The 26,892-nt window shown below is 43.8% G+C and overlaps 1 protein-coding gene across 1 annotated transcript; it reads right to left on the bottom strand.

The window, feature by feature from the left end:
- On the bottom strand, positions 1-23,067 carry LRRC8C (leucine rich repeat containing 8 VRAC subunit C). Its single transcript, XM_066325178.1, has 3 exons — positions 22,982-23,067; positions 8,581-8,722; positions 1-6,106 (listed from the first exon to the last, which is right to left on the bottom strand). The coding sequence occupies exons 2-3, from the start codon at positions 8,716-8,718 to the stop codon at positions 3,836-3,838; spliced, it is 2,409 nt and encodes an 802-aa protein (XP_066181275.1). The 5' UTR covers positions 8,719-8,722; positions 22,982-23,067; the 3' UTR covers positions 1-3,835.
- Between the last annotated feature and the right edge of the window lie 3,825 nt (positions 23,068-26,892).

The raw sequence follows: 26,892 nt of genomic DNA, 5'->3' as shown, positions 1-26,892 counted from the left end.
ATTATTACAAAAGAGCATTTTATTTCTGGTATTTTTTGGGTGTACTATATTGCAATGTAACACTATGCAGGTCTATTATCATATTAGGATTCTTGCTACAGAATTAAGTTTGTCCATTTGGTCAAATTTCAAAGTTTTTTCTTGGCATTCCTACAGGACTCATTAACACTTAAGCACATGAATTATTGACGTGCCAGAAAAGTGATATAAGACTTGGAGCAGGCGCTTTCCAATCAGAATTTGCAAAAGTTGTTGGGCTGGCTGGATGAACGAGGTCAGCACAAATATCCATTCTAATTTTGACAAAGTGGGAGATGCACATCTCCAGATTTTGATCACAAAGTAGATTTGCTTGTCAGGCTCAATGTACTATGAAGGTTGTCTTCTTACTTTTGATGCAATCTTTGTCATCTCTAATTCTGTTACCAAGGAAGATTTTATTATTTTTGAGCAATAATGAAAAAATGCCTTGCTTAAATTCTGGAACTGTCATACTTGTTAGGCACCTGATTAATATAAGTAGTTATATAAACTCTTTGTATATATACAAACCATGCTAAAGTATTTTCCACAAAATGTCCATCCATTCTAAGTCAAACACTATTGGTCACAGGAAAGTCGAGTATGAATCGCATGTGAATATACATATGAGCAGTACATGATTCACTGAGTAAATATGGCACTTTTACATATTTTCCTGGGTGTTACAGAGAATTAGGAAACAATCTTCCCTCAGCTGACTCATTTCTAAGTTACTGTAATATGGGTTTGGAAAATACACCCCAGAATGGACAGTAAGAAGTTTAGAAAAAGTCAACAGTGCAGCTACCTGAGTTTGTTTCATTAAGAAATTAACAGTAATACGATATTTTATCATCAACTGTGAGCCTGAGGGTTGTCTACTCACAAAAGCCAAGCTGCCTAACCCTGCTATTCATAAAACAGCACAATTCTCCAAGCACATGGCTTGGCAAGATGATGAACTGACCTAACATTTCCAAAGGGACTTGCCCTGCCTTCTCCTTGTACAGACCCCAGCTGCAGAGTCCTGTTCCCTTGTCACTCCCATCCTAGTGTCCATCCAGTCCTTCAGAGAGCTGACCCAACAGAAAATTAGTCCCTTTTTTAGACTGGGATAGTTTTCTGCTGGATTAAAGAGTTGATTTGTCCTGTGGAGGGATCAGACCAGCACCAGACCTGTAAAGGTACATGAGAAGCAGCTGGAATGTGTTGGCAGGAATAGGCAGCATGGGAGGAGGAGGGAGCTGCCCCTTTTTTGTGGCAGTGAGCTGTCAGACTGACCAAGCTGTCTCAGCTCACCAAACCCTTGGAGAAGATACAGTTATTAGCATGAAAGTGCTTAGACCGGTATAGTTTATTCCTAGCAAAGTGAATAAAGATATGCCAGCACAAGGCACTTTATACTCATGTAACTGTGTCCACATGAGGGGTGGCACTGGTATAAATATAATCAGTAATAAACAAAACCTCACATCCCCTAGGTGATGTATTTACAAAAATGGCATAGAACACATCTCCAACCTTCAGTTATGAGGTGTGCATAACTTCTCTTCAGAAACCAGACCACAAACTACACATGAAACAACATTAGACACAAAATAAATTAGGGATTTAAAATGCTACATCTAGGAATATAAAGACTTTAAAAAAAAAAAACCTTAAATGTAATCCCATATTTAAAATCTAAGTAAGAGAATTATACAGCTCCACCAATTACCTGGACATTTCAAACAGTTTACATTCATTGGGGACAACAGCACTTTGGTTTACTTAATTAGGTTAATATGAGCAATGAAATGTTTCTCTTCCTCACATTACATCAAAGTGAAATACATTTAGAATATATATACTGCCAAGCTGTTCCAGTAAGTGCATCCACACACGAGTAAGGGTAGCTCTTGGAATAGCTACATCAATTATAAGTCTTCAACAGAACTAAAACAAACCCCTTTAAAAAAGCTTGATTTGATTCCTTCATGCCTGACCCATTTTTGATTAATCACGTGGATCTTCTCCAGAACATAGCCAAGTGCAAAAAATAAGTCTGACCTGATACTGTGGCAAGCTCACACACCAAATTGCACAGCAGACCCTGGATTAATGAGGAAGTTCTCATTGTAGTTTGTCTCCCCACCTTTATAAGTCATACTCTTAAACCAACTGTATGCTTTTGTACCAAGCTCAAGAACTCAGATTAATGGTAGCTCAAAACACACAGCAGTTAGAAAACATCTAAGAGCAACCAATCTGACAACTGTCAAATATTTTACATAAATTTAAACAATCAGCAGTTCATCCTCTGCAACTTATGAACAGCACTGCCTCCTAGAAAAATAAGGATTTATTCCTAGATATTCTTGTGAAACATTTATTGAGTGCCTGCATCTGACTCAAATATGTGTTGTTGAGTATGATGAAGAGATCTCCTCCCAGCAAAATATTTTACTTTCAATTAGTTTAAATTAGCTTGTGAGCAGCACATCCCTTTAAAACCTGACTAAAAGAAATCAAATGGCTGGATTAAGTAAACAGCTGAACATGGCTTCAGAGGATAAAGTTCCCAACCTGATGCACAATCATCAGAGATTACATTATTTTAAAAAGCAAACTTCCAACTGTAGGATTTCCAATTTAATTCCTCTCTGGGAGATGAAAACACAGCCTTCATCACTGTCCTCGGGTATGCTGGGTAGGCTGAGACTTGTGAGAAATTACTGGATTCATTTAATCTCATTTTTGCAAATCTGCAAATGTCCCTGTGCTGAGCTTGGTTTTATGCTACCCAAGCCAAATCAAGAGGCATATTAGAGGCTATTTCCTTGTCAGGAGCTTCACAAACTGTGCTTTTTCTGAATCCCATTCCTAGAAGGTGCCAAGCAATTTGGTGGGGAAGTGGGCTGAGGGGGCAGAGAGCACTTTCTCTCTTGCAGCACTGGTGTTTAAGGGAGAATGGGTTTTTTCAAGCTAGCATTTCATCTTGTTGAGTCAACATTTCCAATATGGTGAGTTCATTGCACCCCTTCCCTACTCAAGTTAGTAGGAAATGGGCAGCCACATCCCTTTGCACTGTTAGGAAAACCTTCAACATTGCGTCACTTTGGTCCTGATTCTACTGTGAACTGTGACCTTCCTCTTCTGCACCAGAGAGGAAACAGCAGTGAGTGCCTCCTGCTCAGTGCAGTGTGTGAATGGGCAGCCAGACTGAATTGCCAATAGGGCCTGAAGGAGTTCTGCATGCTCCCTCTCACCTGTTAAAATACATAAAGAACCTTTTCTACTTGCTTTGACCATCCAAGAAAACCCTGTTGTAAGTCGAAAGGGATTGTCAGGCTAGATTTGATCTTGTTAGATGTTGAACACCTTCTACTGCCACTGAAGAAAAGAGGAAACAAAGGCATTCAACACCTGCAGCACCACCTGTTGAAGACCATGTCATAAGGGACTAACAATAACTAAGTAGACAATACAATCATCTATTACAAACTATGCAACCCAAAGCATACATCTTAAACACAGTTTCCCTGGTGGGATTAGAAAATGGAAAGAAAAAACAGCAGACAAAATCATTTGCTTTTACCAGTAAAAATTAAGTTACAGATGCCCTTGTTCTGAGGGCAAAACAAACTTAAAAAATCTTAAAACAGTGAAAAAATATGAGAAAATTTTATTTAAAAATATATGTACTCCTTACTCCAAATTTGTTTGTACAGAAAGGATTTGAAAAAGAAGAAATAACGACAAATAAAATGCATATTTGGAGCATTCTCTAGAGTGTTTTGGTAGAAGTGTTATTTCTGTAAAACTGAGCAAGAAGTTATTCAGCTTTCATTTGCTCCCTGACATCAGAAGGCAAAGTTTCAAACAAGTTGTCCTCTACAGTGAAACCAGTCCTTTTCAGAGCTCTACACTCACCGAGCTCAGGTGGGAGGATTTCAAAGTGATTGCCTTTAATATCCAAGTAGGAGAGCAGTGTCAAATTACCAATTTTAGGTGAAAGGACTGACAAGTTATTTTTCCCAATTTTCAACGTCTTAAGTTTTTTGCAAAAGTATAGTTCATCTGGCACACTCTCCACTTTGTTGCAAGTAATGGAAAAGTACTGTAAACTCTGCAGAACTCCTATTTCAGGTGGGATAAAGCGAATGTCATTGTAAGACAAATCCAAATATCTGATTTTGTTGCATAGGAATAGGTGGGACGGAAGAACCTCTATTTTGTTATGGCTGAAGGAAAGCCGCTCTAGACTAGTGAGCTTCTTTATATGCTCTGGGATGTAGGTTATACTGTTGTACCACAGCTTTAGAATTGTCAGTTTTCGCAGATGTTGAAAACTTACTATTTCTTCAATGGATTTGAGGTTGTTTTCCTTTAGATCCAATTCCTGAAGACTGAGAAGACTGAAGACGGCATGAGGAATGCGCTCTAAATCACAATGAACCAATTCTAGCTGTGTCAGGTTGACCATCTTCTTCAGGTTGTTGAGCATCACTAACTTACTGCCATCATTATGAATACACAATTTTTGCAGGTGACTTGAAACATCAACTGCAGACTGTGGGATTTTGGACAAATTACTTTTTATGTGAAGAACTTTTAGGCTTTTAAGCTCCCGAAAAGACTCCAGTGTAATGTTTTTAGAAATATCGTGACTTAGGGAGCCAATTAAATAGAGCTCTTCCAAATTTCTGAGGCCATACATCCAATGTGGAAGTTCTCTGATGTCATCAAACTTGACACTCAAGATCTTGAGATTCTCCTTCAGAAAAGCCAAGGCAGCACTGTGGATCTTCACAGAGCACTGGTGCAATGAGAGCTCCTGGAGATTGTCCAACTGGGCGATGGTTGCTGGTATCATTACATTATTAATTATTTCAAGTTTTAAAGACTGCAGCTCAGTAATTTCAAACACTGTGTCTGGTAGTCCAGAAAGCATGAAAAGCTGTAGCTCCAAATGGCTGTGGGAGTTTGTCTGCAGCCTCTGTCGCAGTTTATCCGCAGTCCACTCATTGTTTAGGTTCAGCTGTTTCAGCTTATTTTCACTGACTTCAGACAGGAAGACAGCAAAGCGCTTGGAGTAGAGAGGATCATACTGATCGATCATATGAAGCATAAAAGCAAAGTCATTCTTGACGTCTGGGATATCGTCGATTCCCGTCTCCTGCCGAACATACTCAAAGGAATATTCTTTCAGTGAACGGTAGAACAACCAGTACAGGGTATAAAGGCATGTCAGGCCATAGATGCTTACAAAGCACAGGTAGCAGTAAGAAAGTTTAGAGAATAGATGTGCCATCGTGTGATTACAGCAAAAATTCTTGTATCCTGTCATGTCCTCAATATCAACGTTACAGACTACTGTAAAATTAACTTCTGAGACAAGTGCTGTGTTGTAAGCAATAATAATAAGGAATTTAATTACCTTAAGTACAGTCTGGCGAACGTACATGACATAGAGTATATCACCCTCCTCAACATGCAGTCTGAATTTCTTCACCTTTTCAAACAGTGCTTTGGCCTGTTCACCTTCTTTTTTATCTAATGCCCCAGGTGTTCCCTTATCCACAACTAACTTCTCAGGGATTGATTTTAAAGACTGTGTCTTGACCAAAGTGCCTTCAGTGCTTGGCTGAGTAGTATTAGACTTGTTAATGTTGTTCTTCCTGTTATCCTTCTCTTCAGAGTCTTCCCCTGACACCTCAGATAAAGCTCTTGTTGTCCAGGGAGAATCAAAACATTTCCCAAGTATTGAAATGAAGTGTTCAATTTTGGAGCTTGATCCAGGGAATTTGAACCAAAAGTTACTACATAGCATGAAGACCAGTGTGTGTATAAGGACAAGGTAAGGGAAGTACTTGGCATACCAGTGCAGAGCCCGTTCATAGCACACCTGATTTATAAAGCTGTATTGCTGAAGGTCCAAATCAGTCTTGAGTCCTTTCATTTCAACTGTAGCTGGAGGGGTGGATGGCTTTGGTGGTGGAAGAGGGGTGGTATCTGGTATTGTGTTAAACACATTTGAACTATTAGATTGGTTCTGGCAAGGCTGGACGCGCTTTGGAAGGCATATTATCTTGTCTTGCATGACCTGGAACACACAAAAACATACCTTTTGAACTGATGTACAGACAATGGTGGCAGCACCAATGGGTAGCTGTCCTTGGAGTACCTCCAGCTGCCAGGCATTCCTTCACATACCCTGCTACTTGGCCCCACAGGCTGTGCTATGATTATTCTCAACAAGGCTCTTGTTCCATATGCCAAGAACTAGGCCACACCTTTCTATCTATAATTAGCTTTCCATAATTTGAATAAGAGAGCCTTGAGACAATTCAGAAAAAGGAGAAATGTGGGGAATGCTTCCAGAAAAGACCAGGGGTCACCTACTGTGCTCTGCTCTCCCCAGAGACAGACTGTTACTGCCAGTGTATTCACCCTGCCTACAAGATGTCCAGAGATAGCTTAGGCTTGAGAGCAGCACAACTGCATTCATGTGGTGTACTCTCCCACTGTGATGTCTTATCACACCAAAAATGGCTGACAAAGGGCTAATGTGAGCATATCTATGCTGGGCCATTATTCATCTTCAGTCTTAGTAAAGACAGATAAGGACAGTTCTTTGATGGCATTTGTGTGTGTGTGGACATAAATTTTATTTAGTTTCTTATACATATACATAAAGTCCTCACAGAATCATAGAATGATCTGGGTTGGAAGGGTAAAGCTCATCTATTTCCAACACCCTGCCTTGTGCAGGGACACCTTCCACTGGACAAGGTTGCTCAGAGCCCCATCCAACCTGGTCTCACACACTTCCAGGGATGGGGCATCCACAGTTTCTCTGGGAACTTCAGCCTCAACATCCTCACAGTGAAAAATTTTTTCCTAATATCTATCTATACCTACCCTTTTTCAGATAAAAGCCCTTACTCCTTGTCCTATCACTGCGTGCCCTTGTCCAAAGACCCTCTCTATGGGGGGCATCTGTAGGATGGACTATACACCTGGGGAAAAAGTCTAGCTCTGTTCTTGAGTCTGTCTGTAAGAATAAACAAACAAGTTTTCTTAATCCGGGATGGTCATCCATATTGATAAACTGAGGTCAGAGTGCCTTTAAGGACCAATCACATTTGGTTTAATTTGGGATAACAGTTCTGAGTTCAATGCAAGGCTCTCTGCAGGTCTGAATTTAAAATGCTAGTCCATGTGACAAAACAAGAAGCTCTCTTATTTGTTCTGAATTACTAACTGGGGTAAGCCCAAAGTAAGAATGTGTGTAGTGTAGATGCATTGTTTGACATCATGGTTGTTGAAAGCACTAAATATAAGGTATGCAACAAGAGCTACCAAAATCAGATGATCCTTGATGATCCACCCTAGTGTAGGGAGATGCTCAGGTAAGACCACATGTGCTTTTGACACATCAAAAACTTCTGTAGTTAATTTACGTCTGTCTACTACTGTGATATACACCCTTAGTTATGTCCTGGATTTATGTATCTCACAGTAAGTTGTAATAAAAACAATTTGTCTATTATTTCAGTATTTCCACACATTATTTTCCAGTGTGCTTCCTCCAATCAAGCAGGTAAACTTAAAACAGATAACAGTTATAACAGATTCACTTTGTGTGGTTAAGCAAACACCTACTAATGCAAAATTCAGTTCTATATAAAGAAATTTTGAAATATGCATGTTGTATCAACTGAAAATACTAGTGAATACAGGAATACTAGAGAATACAGGGAAAATTCAGTTGATTTCATGTGAAATTTGAGACACAGTGTATCTAAATCCTAAGCCATGTAAGGTAGCAAATTCCTCTGAAGTAAGAGCTCTGTGAATATGTCCCTTTAGCTCCATTTCAAAGTCATGCTAAGAAAAGTGAAAACCATGTTTGAACCCAAACTGTAACTTTATATTTTTGTAGAGTCATCCCAAACAGTATTTTTCATTTCTTTTCTGCTTTTGGCTCTTCAGCAAAATGTAACTAATAGTGACTGACAGTAATGTCAATTGTTTACATGTAAGCATCCTCAGAGACATTTTGGAATGGAAGAAACATAATATTAGCTGTGGGTGTTGTTAATAAAATCAGCACATTAATTTCAAATCTCTTTAAAGCATAAAGACAGAAATAATATTAACATTTACCAAATAAAGAAAAACAGGAGCTACAAAATTCCGGTTTTTAAACTTTCAAACAAGCAAAATGGTAACAAATAAGAAATGAAGTTGGTAATCTGTTTTGTTGTGCCAAACTGAGGTGAAAACAGTGATCCAGACACCAGCCAAACCAACAGCTCTTATCTTAGTTGGCACAGTTCCATTGACTCCAGTGCAACTCTGCTGGTTCACAACTGCTAAAAGTCTGGTCTGTGTTATCTGATGTTGCTACTTAAACAGCTTTAATCCTGGGACCAGCACATTTTTGCTTTGTTCATGCTGATCTCCAGAGATAAAAGAAGATGGGACACCATCCTTCCAAGGCCCCTCCTCATTTGTGGTGCTCTTCCAGCAGCCCCCAGAGCACCAGCCAGGCCTCTGTGCCCTTTGGTTTACCTGTAAGGTGCAGCCGAACACTCCGATCATCAGCATGGCCACCGAGAGATAGTCCGTGAACACATCCCACCAGGGCTTCAGCACCCGGAACGCCGGCTGCTGCTCCGAGAACTGCCGGAACTCGGTCACGGGAATCATCCTCCTGAAAAACACCAAGGCCAGTCAGTCTCCTGCAGCTCAGAGCCCTCACACCACAGGAGCAGGTGAAAAAACCTCCTCTGGAAATGGAACTCCCAGGATGTGGCTCAGAAGTTCCCAGCTACTGACACCCCACCTCAAAAGTGGGATGCTCTTGCTGTCACTATAGCTCCTGGAAGGGAGGAAGGGAGAGCCTGCAATCCCATCCATGCAGGCAGGCAAACCCCTCTCTCTGTTGACTCCAGCAATCTCTGATGGGTCAGTGAGGCCTTCAGCATCCTTGAAAACCAGCCCATTCTGTAGACAGAAATGTTCAGCATCATACACATTAGCCTTATTCTCAAAGGTCTGGCTTAAATGCTTGTCCTGCATTCAAACTTCACACACCTTTTTAGCTATCATGTTTCATTCATTTCCATTTTATTCATAGTGACTTCAGGAATCCTTTGGAATATTTTTGTGCATACTCACTGCATGTTAAATCTACTATGTTTTGAATGCAAGTTCCTAAAGTGCGTTAGGTAACCAAAACTACAGCCAGATCAAGGGCTTTATCTTGACCTCAGATGCGTAGGCTTACATCCTCATGTCCTTTGAAAAATCAGCTAACACATGAGCATGTACAGGCAAAGCAACTGATGTTAAAGCCTACAGCATACTGTGTAGTTGAATTCCTGAGATCAAACCAGTACTGAAACTCCTTAGTAAGTTACACTAGAAAGATAAATTCAGATGGGAATGTAACAGAAATACTCCCAAGGGCAATTAACAAAATTTATCCATTAACTAACATCATAAAGGCTCATCACAATCAGTTCATATCACAGTAACACTCTAAGTCTATAATCCTGATTCAACTGCACACTGGGACCCATTAATGTGGGTTTGGTGACATCCATTTCTGGGCAGGCTTAGTGATAAGCACACTCTTGCTGAGAGGCTGCACAGGAACTTAGGGGATTCAGTTCATTCAGAGCCAGTGAAAAGGAAAGGAATGATTCAAGCCCTAAGGACTGCAATTCACTGCTAGTGTACAGCCATCCTAAGGATTAAGAACCGACCTCCACTAAGTGGTCATACTTGTGTGGAAGGATGCTCACTTTGGCACCTTCTCAGGGACCACTCTGTCTCTGCCTGCCCATCTGATCCTCAGGAGGTACTGCAGTCCCCGAAGGCATAAAGTGAAGTCTGTAAAGGAACTTATGGTAGTGGCTAGGCTGGGGCTTTGCAGCTGAATAGCATAAAAACTTTAGTTCCTTGCCTCCCTCTCCTCTTGCAACCCTTCCATGTTGCTTCAAGCACTACTTGGCCAGTCAGGAGAACTGCTCTCTCAGCCTTCTGTCCTTCTAAAGTCTGTCCCCAGGACACAGGCTACAATGCCAGGTGAAACCATACACGCCTCTTGCACAGCTGGCAATCTCCAAGAGGAAGGCAGGATGTCCTCCATAGCACTTTCAAATTAATAGACCATCAGTGAAAATGATGGCAATGCAAGCCTGACTTCATGCAGCCAGGTCAGAGGCTTGGCAGCATCCTTGCCAACAGGCCTGAACTGCTGCAGTGCTAGTAGAGGAATGCAGCATTTGTTATCAAATGGCAGGCAGCCAGGAACCACAATTCTGCTTTTTGTGTGCTTGTCTTGCAAATGTTAGCAGACGTATCAGGGAAGATACACCTCTACAGCAGAGAAAAGCTGGGGTGGCTGCTGGGACAAACCATTGCTGCCTTTCACTCTTCTTTTATAAATACTGGTAGAAAAAGTGGATCTCATCAATTAGAAGCGCCCCATGTAGCTTTAAGTACACGCCCAGCACTCTGTCAGCTAAACCTCTGCTGGCAGCTCCCAGTGGCACCTGCGCTGAAGAACATCATGCACAATCTCTCTTCCATTCCCATATGCATTTCACTGCCATTGGTAAGGAATTATCCTTCTCTTTTTCATTTCCACAAAGAATGCAGGTGACTGGGTAGCTGCTGGTAAGCTTTAATTTTTTATCTCAATTAAGCATTGAAAAATTTAGAAAATTCTCAAAGGAATCCACTAATACAAATGGTAGCTAAGCAGTTGCCATGCAACACTCCTGCTCAAAGTTTTTTAACACAAAGTTTTTTACTGTTGGCTCAGGTTTTGAGGCCAGCTGGCTGACTGAAGTGCCATCAGTACACCCAAGAATACCTATCAACAGATTGCTTTAAATTCACAACATTTTCTTCCCACCCCTGCAATTATGGCTTAGGAGTGCTTTTTCATATTCTGATGGCACAGCCTCTAGAAATCCTATTTGTAAGGTCTTTTTTCAAGAGGACAAACAATTTGAGTGTCAGGTAAAGACAGAATTATGTTTCCTGCAGTGGAGATTCTTGACAAAACACAAGTGCTCACATTCATGAAATGTATGGAGATCCAGGACTCGCTGGTTAGACACCCAAGCAACTGTGGATCTGAGCCATAGCCTTTATGAAAGGCAGCAACATTGAATCAGGGGCTGTGCCTGACAGCAGATGAGACTGGAAACTATCTTGCAAATTACTGTGCAGGGACAGCTTTCAGACCAAAAAAATCCTTTGGCTGTTTTTTTTTTTTAAAGTTTCACTATGTATTTTTAGGGGTCTTTGTTGTATCATGTATTTGCTTTATTTCTCCTAAGTGCTGTGTGGGGAATTTAGATGAAGGGAGATAGGTTCTGATAGCACAAACATGATGCCCTGATCCCTTGGTCCTCTTCAGAGGCTATTGTTTGCATAGCGTGACTCCTCATTAGCAGAGTGCACATACTGTTACACCAATTAATGGGCCGAGCAGAGGGAGAGCTGCACACAGAAAGCCCCTCTGGGCCATCCTAGAAAACCTGTCTCTGGGGGTGGAAGGTCTGCAGTCCAACATCAGACATCAAAACCTGTCTGCCTCTAATGTTTTCCTACATTGTTAAAAAAAGAAAACAAACATTACTGAATGATGACAATAGAACCGCACATAAAATGACAGTAAAAAAATCCAACAATGTCTACTGACAGATGGTATTTTTTAGCTTTGGGAAAAAGACATTTGCGAGAAACTTTAAATGGCAATTGAATGTGACAAAGTAGGAATACCATTTTCCAGCACTCAGTGGCAGAACACTGTTGCCTCTCCCCTTGCTGTATTAAGAATCAAGGAAATGCTGGAAAGAATTCCAGAGCAGCCTAGGCTAACCAGCACTACTGACATCTGCACACAGAACAAAATGACACCAAGTCACTTTTCATTTGTCTCCCACTTCCCTCTAGCTTTTTTTCCATTCTGGCTTCTCCAGGGATGGAAAGGACATCTATCAGCAGAAACTCAGACCTCAGAAAGACACAGCAGGTCCACCTGGCTCAGAGTAATCCTGAAAAATCCCTCCTGGCCATGTCCAAAGTCTAGTTCTTCCCCACTGCTACACCCGAAGGTGCACCACTGCCAGACTCACTCATAATCACACACAATGCACAAAATAAAATTATTCAATCCATCATCAATTTGAACAAATCAAGGGATGCTAAAAAGTCACACTGCAGTCCAAGTCACAGCACACCATTTACTGTAGGACACCATCTCTGGGACAGCACACCATACACTGTAGTTCCTTATCTCTCCTTGTAACAAGGAGTTCAACATTTCAGCTGGTGAAAACGACGACTGCATTACTAATTTGTGTTCACTCACATTCAAAATGTTATTTAATCGCAGAGTAAATTGTTGCTGAAATGTGGCATCTGACTTATTGTAAAATATTATTGTAACCTACTTTAGTAAATACTAGAGTTCTAAATATTGGATATTCTTTTCAATCAAAACCAGAACTTGTTCTTTTTTTTTCCTTGCATTTTTAATAATCCTCAGGCCCTAGAGAAAATAAAACAGTACATGAGATAAATCATCTGACATTCAGCTACCAGAAGGAGATAAAAAAGGAACTTGAATTAAAAAACAGTTGTACTGGCTGTTAAGCAGTGTCATAGAACAGAGCTGTGGGTTTGCTAGATTTTAAAAAAAAAAAAAAAAAATCAAACAGGAAAAAGAAACAGTAACAAAAAATCCCAAAACAAACAAAAGAAAAATACTACAAACAAAAAACCTCCACAAAAACACTGGCAGGGGGAGAACTCAGTAGCGATTTTTATTTTTAAATTTCAAAATTTCTAAGAAGTGTAGAAAACTTGGTGAGTGAAAATGAATACGTCACAATAAATTAAATACTTGAATCCAGGTACATCCATCCATCTACACCATCGGAAAACCCAACTACAGGAATCAACTAACGCATAGGAGATTAGGAGCGAGACACAACAAATTAGTGCGACCTAAAAGAGCTAAGGAGAATAAATAGATCCAAGACAGAGACATAAGTGTTGGAACCAAATTAGATTTAATAAATCAACAGATTGAATCAAAGGCTGATTGTGAGATGCCGCACCGTGGAGCCAACCATCCTCCCAGCAGTTGGTTTATATCAGAGGGAATAAAGGAAAGCAGTGAGGACAGTCTGGAAGTGACGATGGCTCCGGCCAGTGCGGCTGAAGAGAAAACCGAGGCACCGGGCTATCCGCGTGATGTCCGCTGCAGGACACCAAGGAAATCAACCCCGGACCTTCCTGCCCACGGCGGCTCGGGCAGGCGGCCCGGGGCGTTTGAGTGCCACCAGCCCGACTGCCACCAGCCGCAGCAGCCCAAGGGACCGGCGTGCCCTGGCTGGCTCAGTGTCACAGCACGGCTCCGTGTCCGCCCAGGGGCTGTGCCCGGACTAAGGGACCCCAGCCGGAGCCGGACACACCGTGCCGGACGGGCAAACACAGGGGACGGGGAATTGACACTCCCCTCATTAAGCTGCATTCATCTGGTGTCTTGCGACACTCTTCACAAAGCAAAACCGTGAATGCTCAGAAAACCGCCCCTCTGGTACAACCCCGAACAAAGCCGCTTTTGGCTTGCAGCACCTTCCAGGCCGCAGGCTCTTACTAGGTGACGGCTGCTATTTTTAAGCGGATTCTCCTAGAGGCACTTCATTCATTTCATGGAGTGTCACTGCGCGGATGGGCAGCAGCCGCCCCCCAGGAGAATTAAAGGGTGATGCTGCTGGGGAGGGCTCCGCCACCAGCGAACAGTGCCTGCCGCTGCCACCGCCCCACCTCAGCTCTCCAGACACAGCCCGCAGGGACACGGCAATTAACAGCAGCGCAGTGAGCAAAGCAAGGAGAATACTGTGAGGCCCTGCCTTTCTCTCAGCCAGGCAGGTGTGGTGGCATGTGTCCCTCCCTGAGGCAGAGCCCCAGCGGCTCCCGCTATGACACGCTGCCCGGGCTGCCTGCGCCGTGCTGTCAGAGAGCTGCCGGCTGCCCCGCACCCTGCCCCGGCACTGCTCCGTGTCACCGCACACAGCAGCCGCCCTGCCTCTGGCCTCCCCGCCCGGCACAGCCCCGGAGCCCGTCCTCACCCTCGTGTGACAGACAGCTGGAGTCACTCCTGCTTTATGTGCTCAGGCAGGAGACCCGCACTTGCCAGAGCTGTGTAAGCCATGCTTACAGGTGTTACTCACCACCAGTCAAGCCCTTTGCTACTCTGTCCGTCCACTAGTGGTTACTCAATCACGTCACATGTATTGAAGCAATCAGTGCCATCCATTGCTTGTTTTGGGGGAAGCCACAAAGCTGTGCACAAGAATCGGGGCCCCTAGATGTCAGACAGGCAACTGGCATCCAGAAACTGCTGGTTTGGCAAGAGCAGGGTATGAATTTTACACCAGAAGGAAAAAGGAGATGGAACATAGCTGGAGGAGAAAGAAATAGTGATACTGACAGCTGGGAAGCATGAAAAGTTGGTGGGACTTCTTAAACTGACTAGAAGAATGTTTAATCGATTAGCCAGCTGACATTTAACCTCATTTCCCTGACATCCCATCAATCCTCCACGGATGTAGGATCAGCATCACCACCTCCCAAGAGTAGCACAGAATTCATCCAAGCCCCAGGTGGTAGGGGAACAGCCCTGATCCTCACTGGGGAAGGAGCTTTCCTCTTGGTATTGAGGACTTGGGCAAGAGGCTGCAGGACCACAGCTTCAGCCCAGCTGAGTGTGGCAAAAGGATCAAAGCTCAGATGTCCTCAAGAGCCAATTCAGACTGGTGCTGCTTGGTCTTTCACATCAGAGATCTACTGAAAGGAGAAAATTCTAGGCCAATCCTGTTCTCCTGGCTGTTTTAAACGTACTGCATGTTAGGATAAATTATGAAATGCCTTTTGGGAATAGCACTACAAGAAGGTCTCTGGGTGGGTTCCCATACATGATTTATTGCGCATTCGTCTTCATTAAAGGAACAGAGCACAGCTCGTATTTAACACAAAACAAACTTGTGACCTGGCAGCAGACCCAGCAGAGCCCAAGGGCTGTGGGCCACGTGTGCAGGGGCTGCACACCACTGGAATTTTACCCAGGATAAGGCATTGCACACCTAAACCCCACCATCCTTTGTTGTAAACATTTGTTACTCTGCACAAATACCATAAAGCCACTTTTCAAGTGTTTTGTGCTGTTTGGCCTCAGCTGCCATGGGCCAGGAGGTGAAGTTAAGCTGGAGTGCTTTTCAGCACAGAGCCTGAGGCTGCACTGAAAAGCAGAATTTTGCATCCTGTTTTACCTGCTTTGGAACTACACACTGAGACAGTTAAATAAGCACACAAACGGGAATTTTTCAATCAGGTTGATGGTGATGTAGTCTCAAAAAAGGTATTTAAACAAAATCACTGGTCTGTGCAGAGCCACAGCGCTTAGGGCAACAGTCTCCTCTAGACAGCTGATAGACACAGCCTGGCATGAAAACTGCTTGATGCTATCGTCCATCATATATTTTCTCAATTATAATTATGTTAAATTTGTATTTTTAGGTGGGTCTTGGTCCCCAAAACAACCGTAAGGGAAAACCTGTAGAATTTAAAGAAAATTTGAACAAAGGTCCAGCCAGCAATTGTTCAAATCATTCTAGAAACAAGCTTAGGAAAACAAACTGGAAGTGAGCCCCACAAAAATTGTGGTCTTCGAATTAAAACTTTTCAGATCACCCACGTCCCAAAATTTGAAGTGCTGGGAACACAGTTTTTACTGCAGTGTGAACAGCTGCATATAGTTGGCTAATTTATAAACCTTTGGAAACTATGGGTTTGTGTCCTTTGATCTCAGCAGATGAAGACATCATTTTCAGCATGTGCCCAGAAACCCCTCATAGCTCCTGGCACTGCCCATGCTGGCACCACAGATGACAGATAATGGACCTCCTTCATTTCATGACCTAACCAAGAGAGGACTAAAAGTAGATGCAGGGACTAGACACCAAGCATGGGAAACTGAGATTAGACTAAAGAGGAAATATGATGATAAGGGCTGGAATTAGTAACTCCTAATTCCCAAGAGGTTTATGTTCCATTCTTATCTGTGTATTCTCACACACATGGTACACACAGTGAAATCATGTCTGAACTACCCTGACATTCAGTTTTGGTAATTATTTTGCTATGTGTTTGCACTGACCAAAATATCCAGCATTTTGGTACGTGTAGGTGCTTGGTCAGTTCTCATATAACATATGATAAAACTTCTGCTACTTCTTGTATTTGCAGCATTTCAGGAGACCAGTTTCCTGGCTACATTTTATTGTCATTGGTGTTTCCTGTAATACAAAATTCAATTAAAAAATAATTTTTAAAAAGGCTTTTTTTTTTTTTTTTTCCTCTGGAAAAGCTACTTTGAATGCTGGCTTGTGTTGCCACTTTGAAACATGATGGCTCCCTTTCTGTTTGTTGACTGCAATGGAGATTTTCATAGGAAGAAATACCATCACTCTGAAGTAAGAAGTACAAACAAATGATGCTGTTTCTTAAACATAAGTCCCATGTAAAGGAACTGGAAAGACATTAAAAACAAACCATTTGCATCCAAACAGTTATTTTTAACAGTCCATGAGTTTACTGTATTTTCAAACAAATTCATGTCCTTGTGGCTGAAGCTGGTGAGGAAATGTGACCTGGAGGAACAAGAGAGAGTGAGTCAGGAGTCCCCACTGGGACACGGACATGGACAGCCTGTGCACGTCACATCAACCCGCCACCACATGCTATCACTTCTCCAGCTGCAAAACAGAAAGGTATCTACTTTTTTTAGTACCTTTGGTGGGAAATATGAATGAATAGTACTAAAAAATCATAACATTGCTTTTTTCCAGTTTTCTGCAATGCCTGAATCCAAACTGATAACATGTCAAAACTCCCCTGAAAAGCCACTGAAGTGAATTTGATTTCATACCACCCATTACCAAAATCAAATGTCACAGTAGGTATTAGTTTGCCGATCTGGGGAACAGACAAAATACAATGAGCTTACAGAAGACATTATTCCAGAACCCACAGTTTGGCGGTTCTACAAAAAACGTGTGTCCCCTGTGTGACAGCTGTTCAGAGTAGGGCAGGGGTTTCATTTCCAGATGCATTGACTGGGGACAGCTAGGCTGAACCACCTGAACTCCAGCAAGGTCCCAAACAACAATTGCAAAGCTGTGTTCCATTACGTCACCTGCCAGAACCCAGCTTCCCCAGAGCTGCAGCTCTGCAGGACCACAACCGTGGGCAAGATGCCAATGGGGGATTTAGTGCTGGAGAGAACTGGAAAGGGTGTAAGTTCCAGAAACATGCTGAACACCTAGTCCACTCCTTGCCCTCCAAGTTCCTGAGGCCCACACTGCAAGCATCCAATGTACATTAGGTTTCAGCTGCTCATCTGCCCAACAGCCGGGAGGGAGCGTGGTGCATTCAGAGGTGGCAGCAAATCCCCCTGCTCTGCTCTTGATACCATCTGCTGTGGCAGTGGAAGCTCAAAGACCCGAACTCAGAACTTGGAGGAGACATAAGAATCATAAAGAGGAGATATAAAGGACATGAAGAGGAAGCAACTTTACTAAACTGCATTTCAAAATATTTGTTGCAATTTCCACCTACATATACAGTAAGTGCTGCTTTGGCAATGAATCCCAGACAATAACCTTGTTGTTAGTTCATACTGAGTCATAGCACTTTTTATGTATTACACACCAAAAAGACTTCCTATTGTCAGCAGCTCTTTGACTTCAGCTTGGTTGGACTAAAGACAAAAAAATGTTCAGTGCAAGATTCTGCCAGATAAAGTCTCAGTGAAATCAATAGGAGTTCTTTCCGTACCAAGCACATGGGCCTGTGAGAAGACTTGGCTTTGCTGAGCTATTTCTCCAAGTCTAAAGAAAAGCACGCTCTATGCATTTCCATGTCAAAGACTACTTCAAAGGCAATACTTGCCATTTTTCAGCTCTGGGAGTAACATTCTTTGTTTATCAGGGCTATCACTCAAGATGCCTGCCCTCTTTCCAGAGCTGCAAAATGGTTTTAATGTGAGTGAAAACTTTTAACAGCAAACCAAAGCATCAAGCAAGTAACTACCCAGTAACTAATATTTTAGTATTCCTGAAATAAATCTAAACGATTGAGAAAATAAAATCACATCAAGTTTTAATCAAAGTTATACCAGGTTTTCCACAAACACTATTTAACATACTCAGATAATGAAGACAGAAACAATGCTGTTAAAATGTCTCAGAACAGGCAATATTACATGAATCAGTGCCATTCATCATCAAAGAAACAGGCGCCTGAGGCTAATACAAGTGCTCATATTTAAAAATGTTCAGCTGATATAATTAAAAATTAATTCCTAATTGGGACAGGAAGCACAAAAGGTCCATTCTGAGTCTTAAGCAGCTCAACCATTTGACAAGTTAGTTAAAAACATTTTTTGCAGTGACTGCGCCAAAAGCATTAAAGAATTCTTATTTTCATGATTTGGGAGATTTTCTCATATAAAGAATCTTTTTTGCTCCCACTTGCATGCAACACAAAAGAGCTTTCTAAAATTTCATGATAGTCTCATAAAACATGGATCCTAAACACACCTTCATAAACACACAGGTATTCTCAGCCTGATGCACCTGGTGGATTTTTTTCCTCTAAACCATCCTTTGTAACAAAACGCCCTGATAATAAGAATAAACTCATGATCTCATCTATACTCCTGAAAGAATAAGAAAGACGAAAATAGACAAATCCAAACACATAAATTGTATGTGATCTACACACACTCAAAGAGATACACTAGTAACTACAGAATCAGAATTCATATTCACACAGGATGACTTTTAAAGATTCTGAACTGGAAAACCAGGACTACCTTCTCTACTGGACCTTTTCAGGACAATGTCCATCCATAGACTACTAAAGAGGGATTACCTCTAACTTCATTCCACCAAAAAGTCTGTTGCTGCATAGAATAGAAAAAAAACTACTGTTTCCATCAAGCCTAAATTGTGAGATAAAAACAGTTGCTGGGGGGAGGATTCTGATAACACTATAGCAGTTGTGTAAGTCTATGAAATTATGTCATCATGGTTAAAGGACTACACAGAGCAAATACTCTTTTAGTCACATTACACCTAAAAAGGAGCCGTTTCGAGAACACTGTCTCTGAACACAGGTGACAAACTACCTAGCCCTAAGACAGCTCATCAAACAGTCACATCAACTGGAAAATGTAATCTATAATGGTCCTTGCTCAGAGCACCAAACCCTCTGGCAGCAGCCTGCACTTCTGAGCTGTTGCATTCTGCTGTAAATGGCACGTGTATCAGGACCTTACATTGCTGCATTCTCAGGGCAGGGTTTGACCTGTGCTCTGCTTCACCATATGCTCCAGAGCAAGCAATTAGTCCAAACTCCCACCTTCCTTTCAGTGATAATAAAATCTAAAACGTTCTCAGCATGTTGGCAGTCTTATTGCTGGATTGATGAATTTAGGACTCCCATCAATAAAAAGTCACTATGTACTGTTGTCACCGAAGGGAGATGTGAGCTAGCATCTCCATTTTAAGCAACCACAGATTAACCCAGGATCAGAAGTTGGTATAAAAGAGTGTATTCTGCTCACATGGAAGTCAATAGAAAAGTTAAAGTTTACTTTGACAGAGAGAAATGGATTTTTAATACTATGGTATAGAACCAAATGCTCCGGTTCAAATTCAGTGGAACTCTATATGCCTGTCATAACATCAGCGTCAGCAACTCGCCCTGGAGAACTGTGCCATCCTCTGCTTCAGGGGAGGCCTCTGTTTTACTTCAAAACCAAGAAAAAACATGCACTGTATCTTAAGGCAGGATTCTCCCAAACAAGTGAGAAATGTGAAAAGCACATGCATGGCATTATCCTACCTTTTAAAAATCTGACCAGATCAAACACCAGATTGTAAATCAGACCTTCAAGGGAGAAGGAGACTGTATAGAAAGTCTGTACTGGAAAAATTCTGAATAAACCCTCCTGGTCCAAACCTATGATTCTCTGAGTGACACAGTTGTAAAGTTTATGCTGTATCTGATTAGCTGCACGTGCCAGGCACTAAAATGTAAAATGAATACCATGACAGAAAGCTCATCTAGGATCTGATCTAGGTCAAAAGACAGCTTTAACACACTTTGCCTGCCTGGGGATGGCAAGGCAGAAGGGCCTGCCCTGTGTTATGAATAAAAGCAATGGAACAAATGATATAGTCATACCAGGCCAAGAGGCTGAACCAAATCTAGTATCTTCCTAGCCAGAAAGAGGTCCTAGAAACACAAACCCAACAAAAGTCTCTGCACTATAGCTTGAATTTGCAACAGAGTTCTGTTGCATGAAACCCCTGGGTAAACAGCTCAAGGATGAAGAGAGTAAAGTTTCCATTATGTTGAGCATATGAAATCCAGCAGTTGTTAACAGTCTTTGACAAATCATTTTGGAAGAAGAATGGCTTCTTTGCTTTATTAAGGAAGGTTTTAAAGTATTTAGAAGGTTCTTTTTCCTGAGGTCAATTGTTTCATTTTCAGTGTTTTCTTTACTATGTAGCCAGCCTTCCCCTGCCCTTCACAGCTCTGACAATGAGGACAGCATCTTTCCACTAGGTTTCCTTAAAGAGGAGAAAAACTATAAAATTAAACTCAAGCTCCTGTTATTGTGAATTGTTTGGATGGTAATAGAAGTTTTTGGTTGTTTTTTTTTTTACTTCCCGCAGCTCTCAAAAAGTCTCCGTTGCAAAGTGCCTTTGTGGAGGTGAACATGGCCCACTTCAGCCAGTTGCAGCTGAGGTCAGTGGACAATCAGGGGAACTGCTCCTCCCAGCCCTCTGACCCAGTTCATTCTTTAGGGTCTCCGTGTGTCGCTCCTCTGGCGCTGAGGCCACCTGAGCATTGTTAAGCGCTCCAGCCTGCCCGGCCCGGATGCTGCCCCCCTCCCGGTCACAGCTCCTTGTTGTGGCCTCGAAAGCCAGATACCGAGGTGGGATGAGGCTGCCTCAGGAAATCAACTTGAACTGGCACAGGAACTGATTGCAAGATAACACAAAGCACGGAGTGAGCGCTTGAGAATTTAGCAGTCCCTGATTTCATTTTTTGCTGAAATCCAGCACTATCCTTTTCCAGTACTGGGTGTACAAAGCAAATAGATTTTTAGCCTTTCCATCAAAAAACCCTTATTTCTAAAACTGCTTACAAGAGTAAATAATAACAAATAGAACACACAGAACATTATACTATGGCAAAACTTAAGCAGGGCCTGTCAGTATTCAGACTGGAAGAAAACAGCAGCATGGCTGCCACAAATTTAGCAAACTCAAAGTAACTGGAAAAGGAAATGATTCAGAAACCACAGGTGCTCAGCAGGCTGCTGTGCCTTGCTGGCAGCCCTGGGACACGGGCACTTGTGAGACAGCAGGAATACAAGGCCAGGTTAAAATTAGGAATCATCTCAGAACTGTGCTCAGCCCAGCTCTCCATGCTGATCTGCACCACAGGAGCAAACAGGTTTTTCCAGGAGAAGAGTGAGCCCAGGGGAGTGCTACCCTCTTGACTGCTTTCATCATACCAAAAAGAAAAGTAAAAGCAGTTCTAGTACACCCGGGGACAGGACGGGGGGGGGGGGGTGAAGAGAAGGCAAGATGCATAACTGGTTGAATTGGGAAGGGCAATTTTTAAAGTATTATTTATTTCCAATGTTGTCATGTTTCTCTCCACTGTCTTGCAAAGCACTTTTCTGCCTGTACAATCTTTTACAGCATCATTCAAACCTTCGGTGCTTTGTGGGAGCAAACATTACATGGTTATCTTCACACAGTGGTGCTAATAATACTGAGTATGTTGTCACAGGAAGTACTCCAAAAATGAAAAAAAAAAGGAAATAATTAAAAAAAACAAACCATAACTAACATACTTATCTGAGCATTAAATTCCTTACTTTTAAACACTTTAACCCTCATGAAATTCTAGTAGGATACATTCAGAGGTCTTTCATAAGTGTCTCATTTTGCTTGGTCAACTCTTTCTAATGAACTGGACAAATTGCACTTGGGCAAAACTGCCCATCACTCTGCGACAAGGCACAGCTGGTTTTAAACCGATTTAAAATCAGGATGAGTTGTTGTTTTTTCAATCTCTTCAAAAACCGAGTTGTGGACGTCAGAGGCTCGCAGTGTCGCCTGGGCTGCGCTCCCCTCCCACCAGGACCCTCCGAGGCTTGGAGAGGCTGCGCAGCCCCGGGGAAGGACGGCGGGGGACCGGCGGGGCTGCACCGCCGCCTCCCAGTCCGGCTCGCATCCTCCCGGTAATGCCGGCTGGTGTGGGGCTTATTTTCGGGGAAAATAAGGCCACGGGCTTTCCTGTTTTCCCCAAAGGCTTTCCCAAGCCGCTCGTCTCCACGGCGACTGTTTCCTACCAGTGCCCCCTCGGCGGCCCCGCTCCCGGGAAGCCCCGCTTGGCTGCGGGCCACGGCCGTGCCGGGCACCCCCAGGGCTGCCCCGCCCGCCAGGGGATGCGGCGGGATGGATGGGGCGTGGGGGGCTGCCGCGGTCGCTTCCCGGCGCCCCTCCGCGGGAGAGGAGCCGGCGGCGATCCCAGATGAAGTTTGGCTCCTCCGGCACTGCCGAGGGTCGGAGGCGGCCCCGCCGGTGCGGCCGGCGGGCAAAGCGGGGCCCCGCCGGCCGCTCCCGGGGCGGGCCGGGCCCGGTGTCCTCTCCCCGCCGGGGCGCAGCGCCGGGCCCTGCGGGGCGGCTCCGTCCCCGCGGCCCCCGGGGCCCCGTCCCCGCGGCGATGCCCCGTCCCCGGCGCGGGCGGCGGAGCGCCCCGGGAGCGGCGGGCGGGCAGCGGCAGCGCTTACCTGGTGCGCGGCCGGGCGTGCGGCTCGGGGTCACGGGCGGCGGCGGCCGGGCGGCAGCGCGAACATCCCGCGGCGCGGTGCGCGGCTCAGCGCGGCGGGCAGGGCAGGGCCGGGCCGGGCCGGGAGGCCGCCCGCAGCCGCGCTCCGCCCGCCGCCGCTCCGCCCCCGCCGCCGCGGGGCCACGTCTCCGGTCTGACGCAGGCGGCGGGTGCCGGGGGGCGCCGGTCGGGCCGTGCCCGCAGCCCCGGCGGCGGCGGGGGGCGGGACGGCCGCGCTCGGCCCGAGCCCGCTGCCCCGCGGCCGCCGGTAGCGGTACCGGGAGCCGCCACCTCCGGGTACCGCCCGCGGCATCCCCGGCCGGAGGAGCGGCGAGGCGGGGGCCGGGCCGGGCTGCCCCGCGGCCCCACGGAGCGCGGTCGGTGCCGTGGGAAGCAGCGGCGGGCGGGGGAGCCGCTGTCCCCTCGCGGGCGGGCGGCTTCGCCCCGCGTCGGGAGGATGACAGCACAAATTGTGATGGAAAGATCTGGACCTCAACACGCAGGGAACGTGGAACGACTGTCAGAGACCAGGCTGTAAAGCGCCTGGGACTGTATTAACAATGGAAAAGTGTCTCAGAGAGTGACAATTGGAAACACAAACTTCTAGCCCAACAATTCAAAGAGCGCAGTCGGAAAACTGCTGCTGAAAGAAACCACATGTTTAAAGGGACTTTTGTCTAACATTTCCAGAAAGATTTACATCTCTGGCAGAAGCAAGAGACAGGACAAATTCTGCATCAGAGGGAGGTACTTGCCCTCCAATAACTTGCCCCTAACCTTAGGGGTAGTGTGCGTATCCCCCTAAGGACACTACAAGTATGTAAGCAAGGAAATACAAATATATAAGCCCACTGGGGAGGAGTTATTGAAAACAAACACAACATGATGCCTCACAGCTGTTTTGCTGCAAAAATATTAACTACATTGGGATGTGAACCAAAGGTCTGCCAGGGATAGCTGTGGGGAATTCTCACTTTGTGTACTTTGTGACTGTGTGCTTCAGGGACCGCTAAGGGCAGACTCAGGTTCTTCATTTGGGAATCATGGAGGTGATTTATATCCGTTCGGTTCAACATTTACCTTAAGTGTTTGCTTAAGTGCTTAGTTGTGTAGAGCTGCTTTTCTCAGCTGAAACCTCAAGGCTTTCTGAGGCACCTCAAGAAATGAGGGTCTGAGTCTGACAGGAGCTGGAAGAGGATGTCAGCACAGCTCCCTCACAGTCCTTCAGCCTGAAATATTTCAGCAGTATTGCACCATTACATAATTTTAAGTGTTCCCCCTATGCTTTGTGGGATATGGCTAAGAAATAAAACAGGACAAATGAGCAAGGTTTCCACATGGATAAAAGCACTGGGTTTCTTATTCTGAGCTGAAGAAATAGTTATGGTGACTGCTGTGTTCATTTTATTGGTTTCTTTCCATTACTCTTAACTCCTGGCAGCAGCTTAGAGAATCCCTCCCTGCCCTGGATGGTTTCTTCTTTCAAACATTTGGAGGCAGTTGTTCCGCTCACACTTTCATCATCACTTAGCTCATTTAATCTTTCCTCATAAGTCAGTCCCTCCCATTACTTGATTGTGGTGCTGCTTTTCCCCACACTCCCTCTCAGTTGCTCGTTTATTTTACAATGACATGGTGGCCAGTAATCCTGCCATTGTTAACGTTTCCTGTTGTGGACTTTTGGGTTATTTTTGTTCAGAGTTACTGCAGTACTTGGAGGACTGAGCTAAGCTTCCCTGTGAAGAGTAATTACAGGCAAGGTCACTGATACTGCAGTAGAAAACATGGTCCATGGATAAATATAGCTGCTGAGTTTGGGGATGGAGGCTTAGTGCAGTTCTGGTGGAAGAAGGCCCAAAAATACATGTTTGATAGTAAACACACAACTGGGGCTCCAAATACCTTTGCTCTAGTGGAAAATATCTGCTGCCTGCAGAAAAGTAATTTATTTGCAAATGCCTGCATTATTTTAAGACTATCTAGGCCAGTGAAATCTGAAGTAACTTTGGAGTATTTCTTTTACTAAAATGGTAGGCAACAAACTGAATTCGACTGTCTGTATGACTGCAGGTTTTTGACATGCTTTGATTTCACTGTTGCCTCTTTTTCATTGACTCCAGACGAATGTGGGGCAGACCACATAAGAAATTTCATTACTCCAAAACTTAGTACATTTGCCTTTTTCTCTCAATTAGTTTATTCTGTAATTCATAACTTACAGATTCTCTAAGTGTCATTGCTGCTGCTGAGTGCTACCTTGCAGTACTTACACTATGACGGGGCAGGGTTTGATTTGCACCTGAGCTAAAACTATCAAGAGACCAGCCTCCAAATTCAGTTAACACAGGGACAGATTGCACTGCCAGTTATCCTCTGTTCATGGAGCCATGGGCTCATTCTCACATCTGATACAGGCTCAAGGTGCCTAATCCTGAGGTCCTTTCTCAGCACCAACTGCCAGAATACACCCCCCATCTTCTACTGATTCCTGCTCAGAGTGCTGTTTTCTTTGGGGTTTTTTTTCCAAGCCCTTCATGATTTGAGGATACACTGTGAAAAAACACAAAGCCATCCCCATACACTGAAGTCTGGGGTGCCAAGAGCTGCACTGAAGCTGGGTCTGGGGAGATAGTGCTGCACAGAGCTTGACAAGACCATTTACCCACAGCTTCAGGAGAGAGCAGAGTGAGAAACCCGGGGTTTGAGTCCCCCAGCTCTGCCTGTGCTTGGAAGCACACCCACAATGAAAATGCTTTTCATCAGTCATCTCTCCAACAACTGTTGAAAACAGCATAATCTGCTAACAGAGAAAAGCTAAATTGCTTTCAGACGAAACACTGAAAAAATGCCTCTGTGATTTGATTCAGCTGAAATCCAAAATGCGTAGTTTGACAGCTCTAGTACTTCTTAGCTGCTTGAAGTTTCTGTCAGAATTTCTCTCTTCCCTTGTTTGTTTTTCTCTAGTTTTACATTTTAACTCTTCTCTCCCCAAATTCATGTTTTTGAAATATGATTTTTAAGTGCACCAGATGTTTAAATAATACAAGTGCACTGGAAATACAGACTTCTAAAATAAATTGCATGAATCCTGTGGGCTGAGTCCAGGAAGTTGAAGCAAAGCTTCAGAGCAGGATGAAAATACAGCCATTTCTTAAGCCCACAGCATTTTCTAAGTACTAAAACTTGATTAATCAGAAGGAAAAAAATGAAAGGATTTTAATCTCATGAGCTTTTTTGTTAAGTGAAAAAGAGCCACATTCATCACTGGTATGATTACAATGAAAGCAGTGCAATTACCTCAGGGAAGAATTTGGCCCAAATAGATGTCTCTAGAGAAGCTATTGACAGCTGTCCCCACATATTGTTGGGAAAATACAGAGCTAAAGACATACCAAAAAAAAGAGAACTAGCTCCCATTTTTCTGACCTTTGGCTGAACTGGAGCTCCTGGATGTGAAGGCTGCTTTACCTCTATAACACTTCTGATCATCATTAAGTTTTCTTCAGTGATCTGTCTGAAAACATCTTCCTAACTGAGGAGCTATGAAGCTGTGCCTGGTCTGGCTCTTGCAGCTCTGAGCTACTGAGCCGTGCACTTCACGGGATACAGCATCTTATCTAATTTTAGAAGTGATGCAACGAGAGGGGGTAGCTCACATGAGGCAGGAAGGATGAAGTCCAGCAGCTCAAACTCAGAGCAAGCACTTTATAATTACTAACTGCTACTTTGGAAATAACAGAGGTGTTTATTACTACCAATGCACGTTTATGGGTGTGATTGAATAAACAAGCTGTAGCAAGAACAAACACTTCTGGTAGCAGATATTAGGACAAGAATCAAGCAGTAGGCTTTCTGTGCTCATGTGGCAGCTGA

This window comes from Sylvia atricapilla, chromosome 9 (assembly GCF_009819655.1).
Source record: "Sylvia atricapilla isolate bSylAtr1 chromosome 9, bSylAtr1.pri, whole genome shotgun sequence".
In the NCBI taxonomy this organism is placed as follows: Eukaryota; Metazoa; Chordata; class Aves; order Passeriformes; family Sylviidae; genus Sylvia; species Sylvia atricapilla.
Note: the sequence above shows the minus strand (reverse complement) of the source record. Positions and strands in the feature narration are given on the sequence as shown.

Coding starts and splice junctions, on each gene's coding strand:
- LRRC8C (XM_066325178.1), bottom strand. CDS start 8,718: ATGATTCCCGTGACCGAGTTCCGGCAGTTCTCGGAGCAGCAGCCGGCG. Junction 6,107..8,580: donor TGTTCGGCTGCACCTTACAG/GTAAACCAAAGG, acceptor TGTGTGTTCCAG/GTCATGCAAGACAAGATAAT.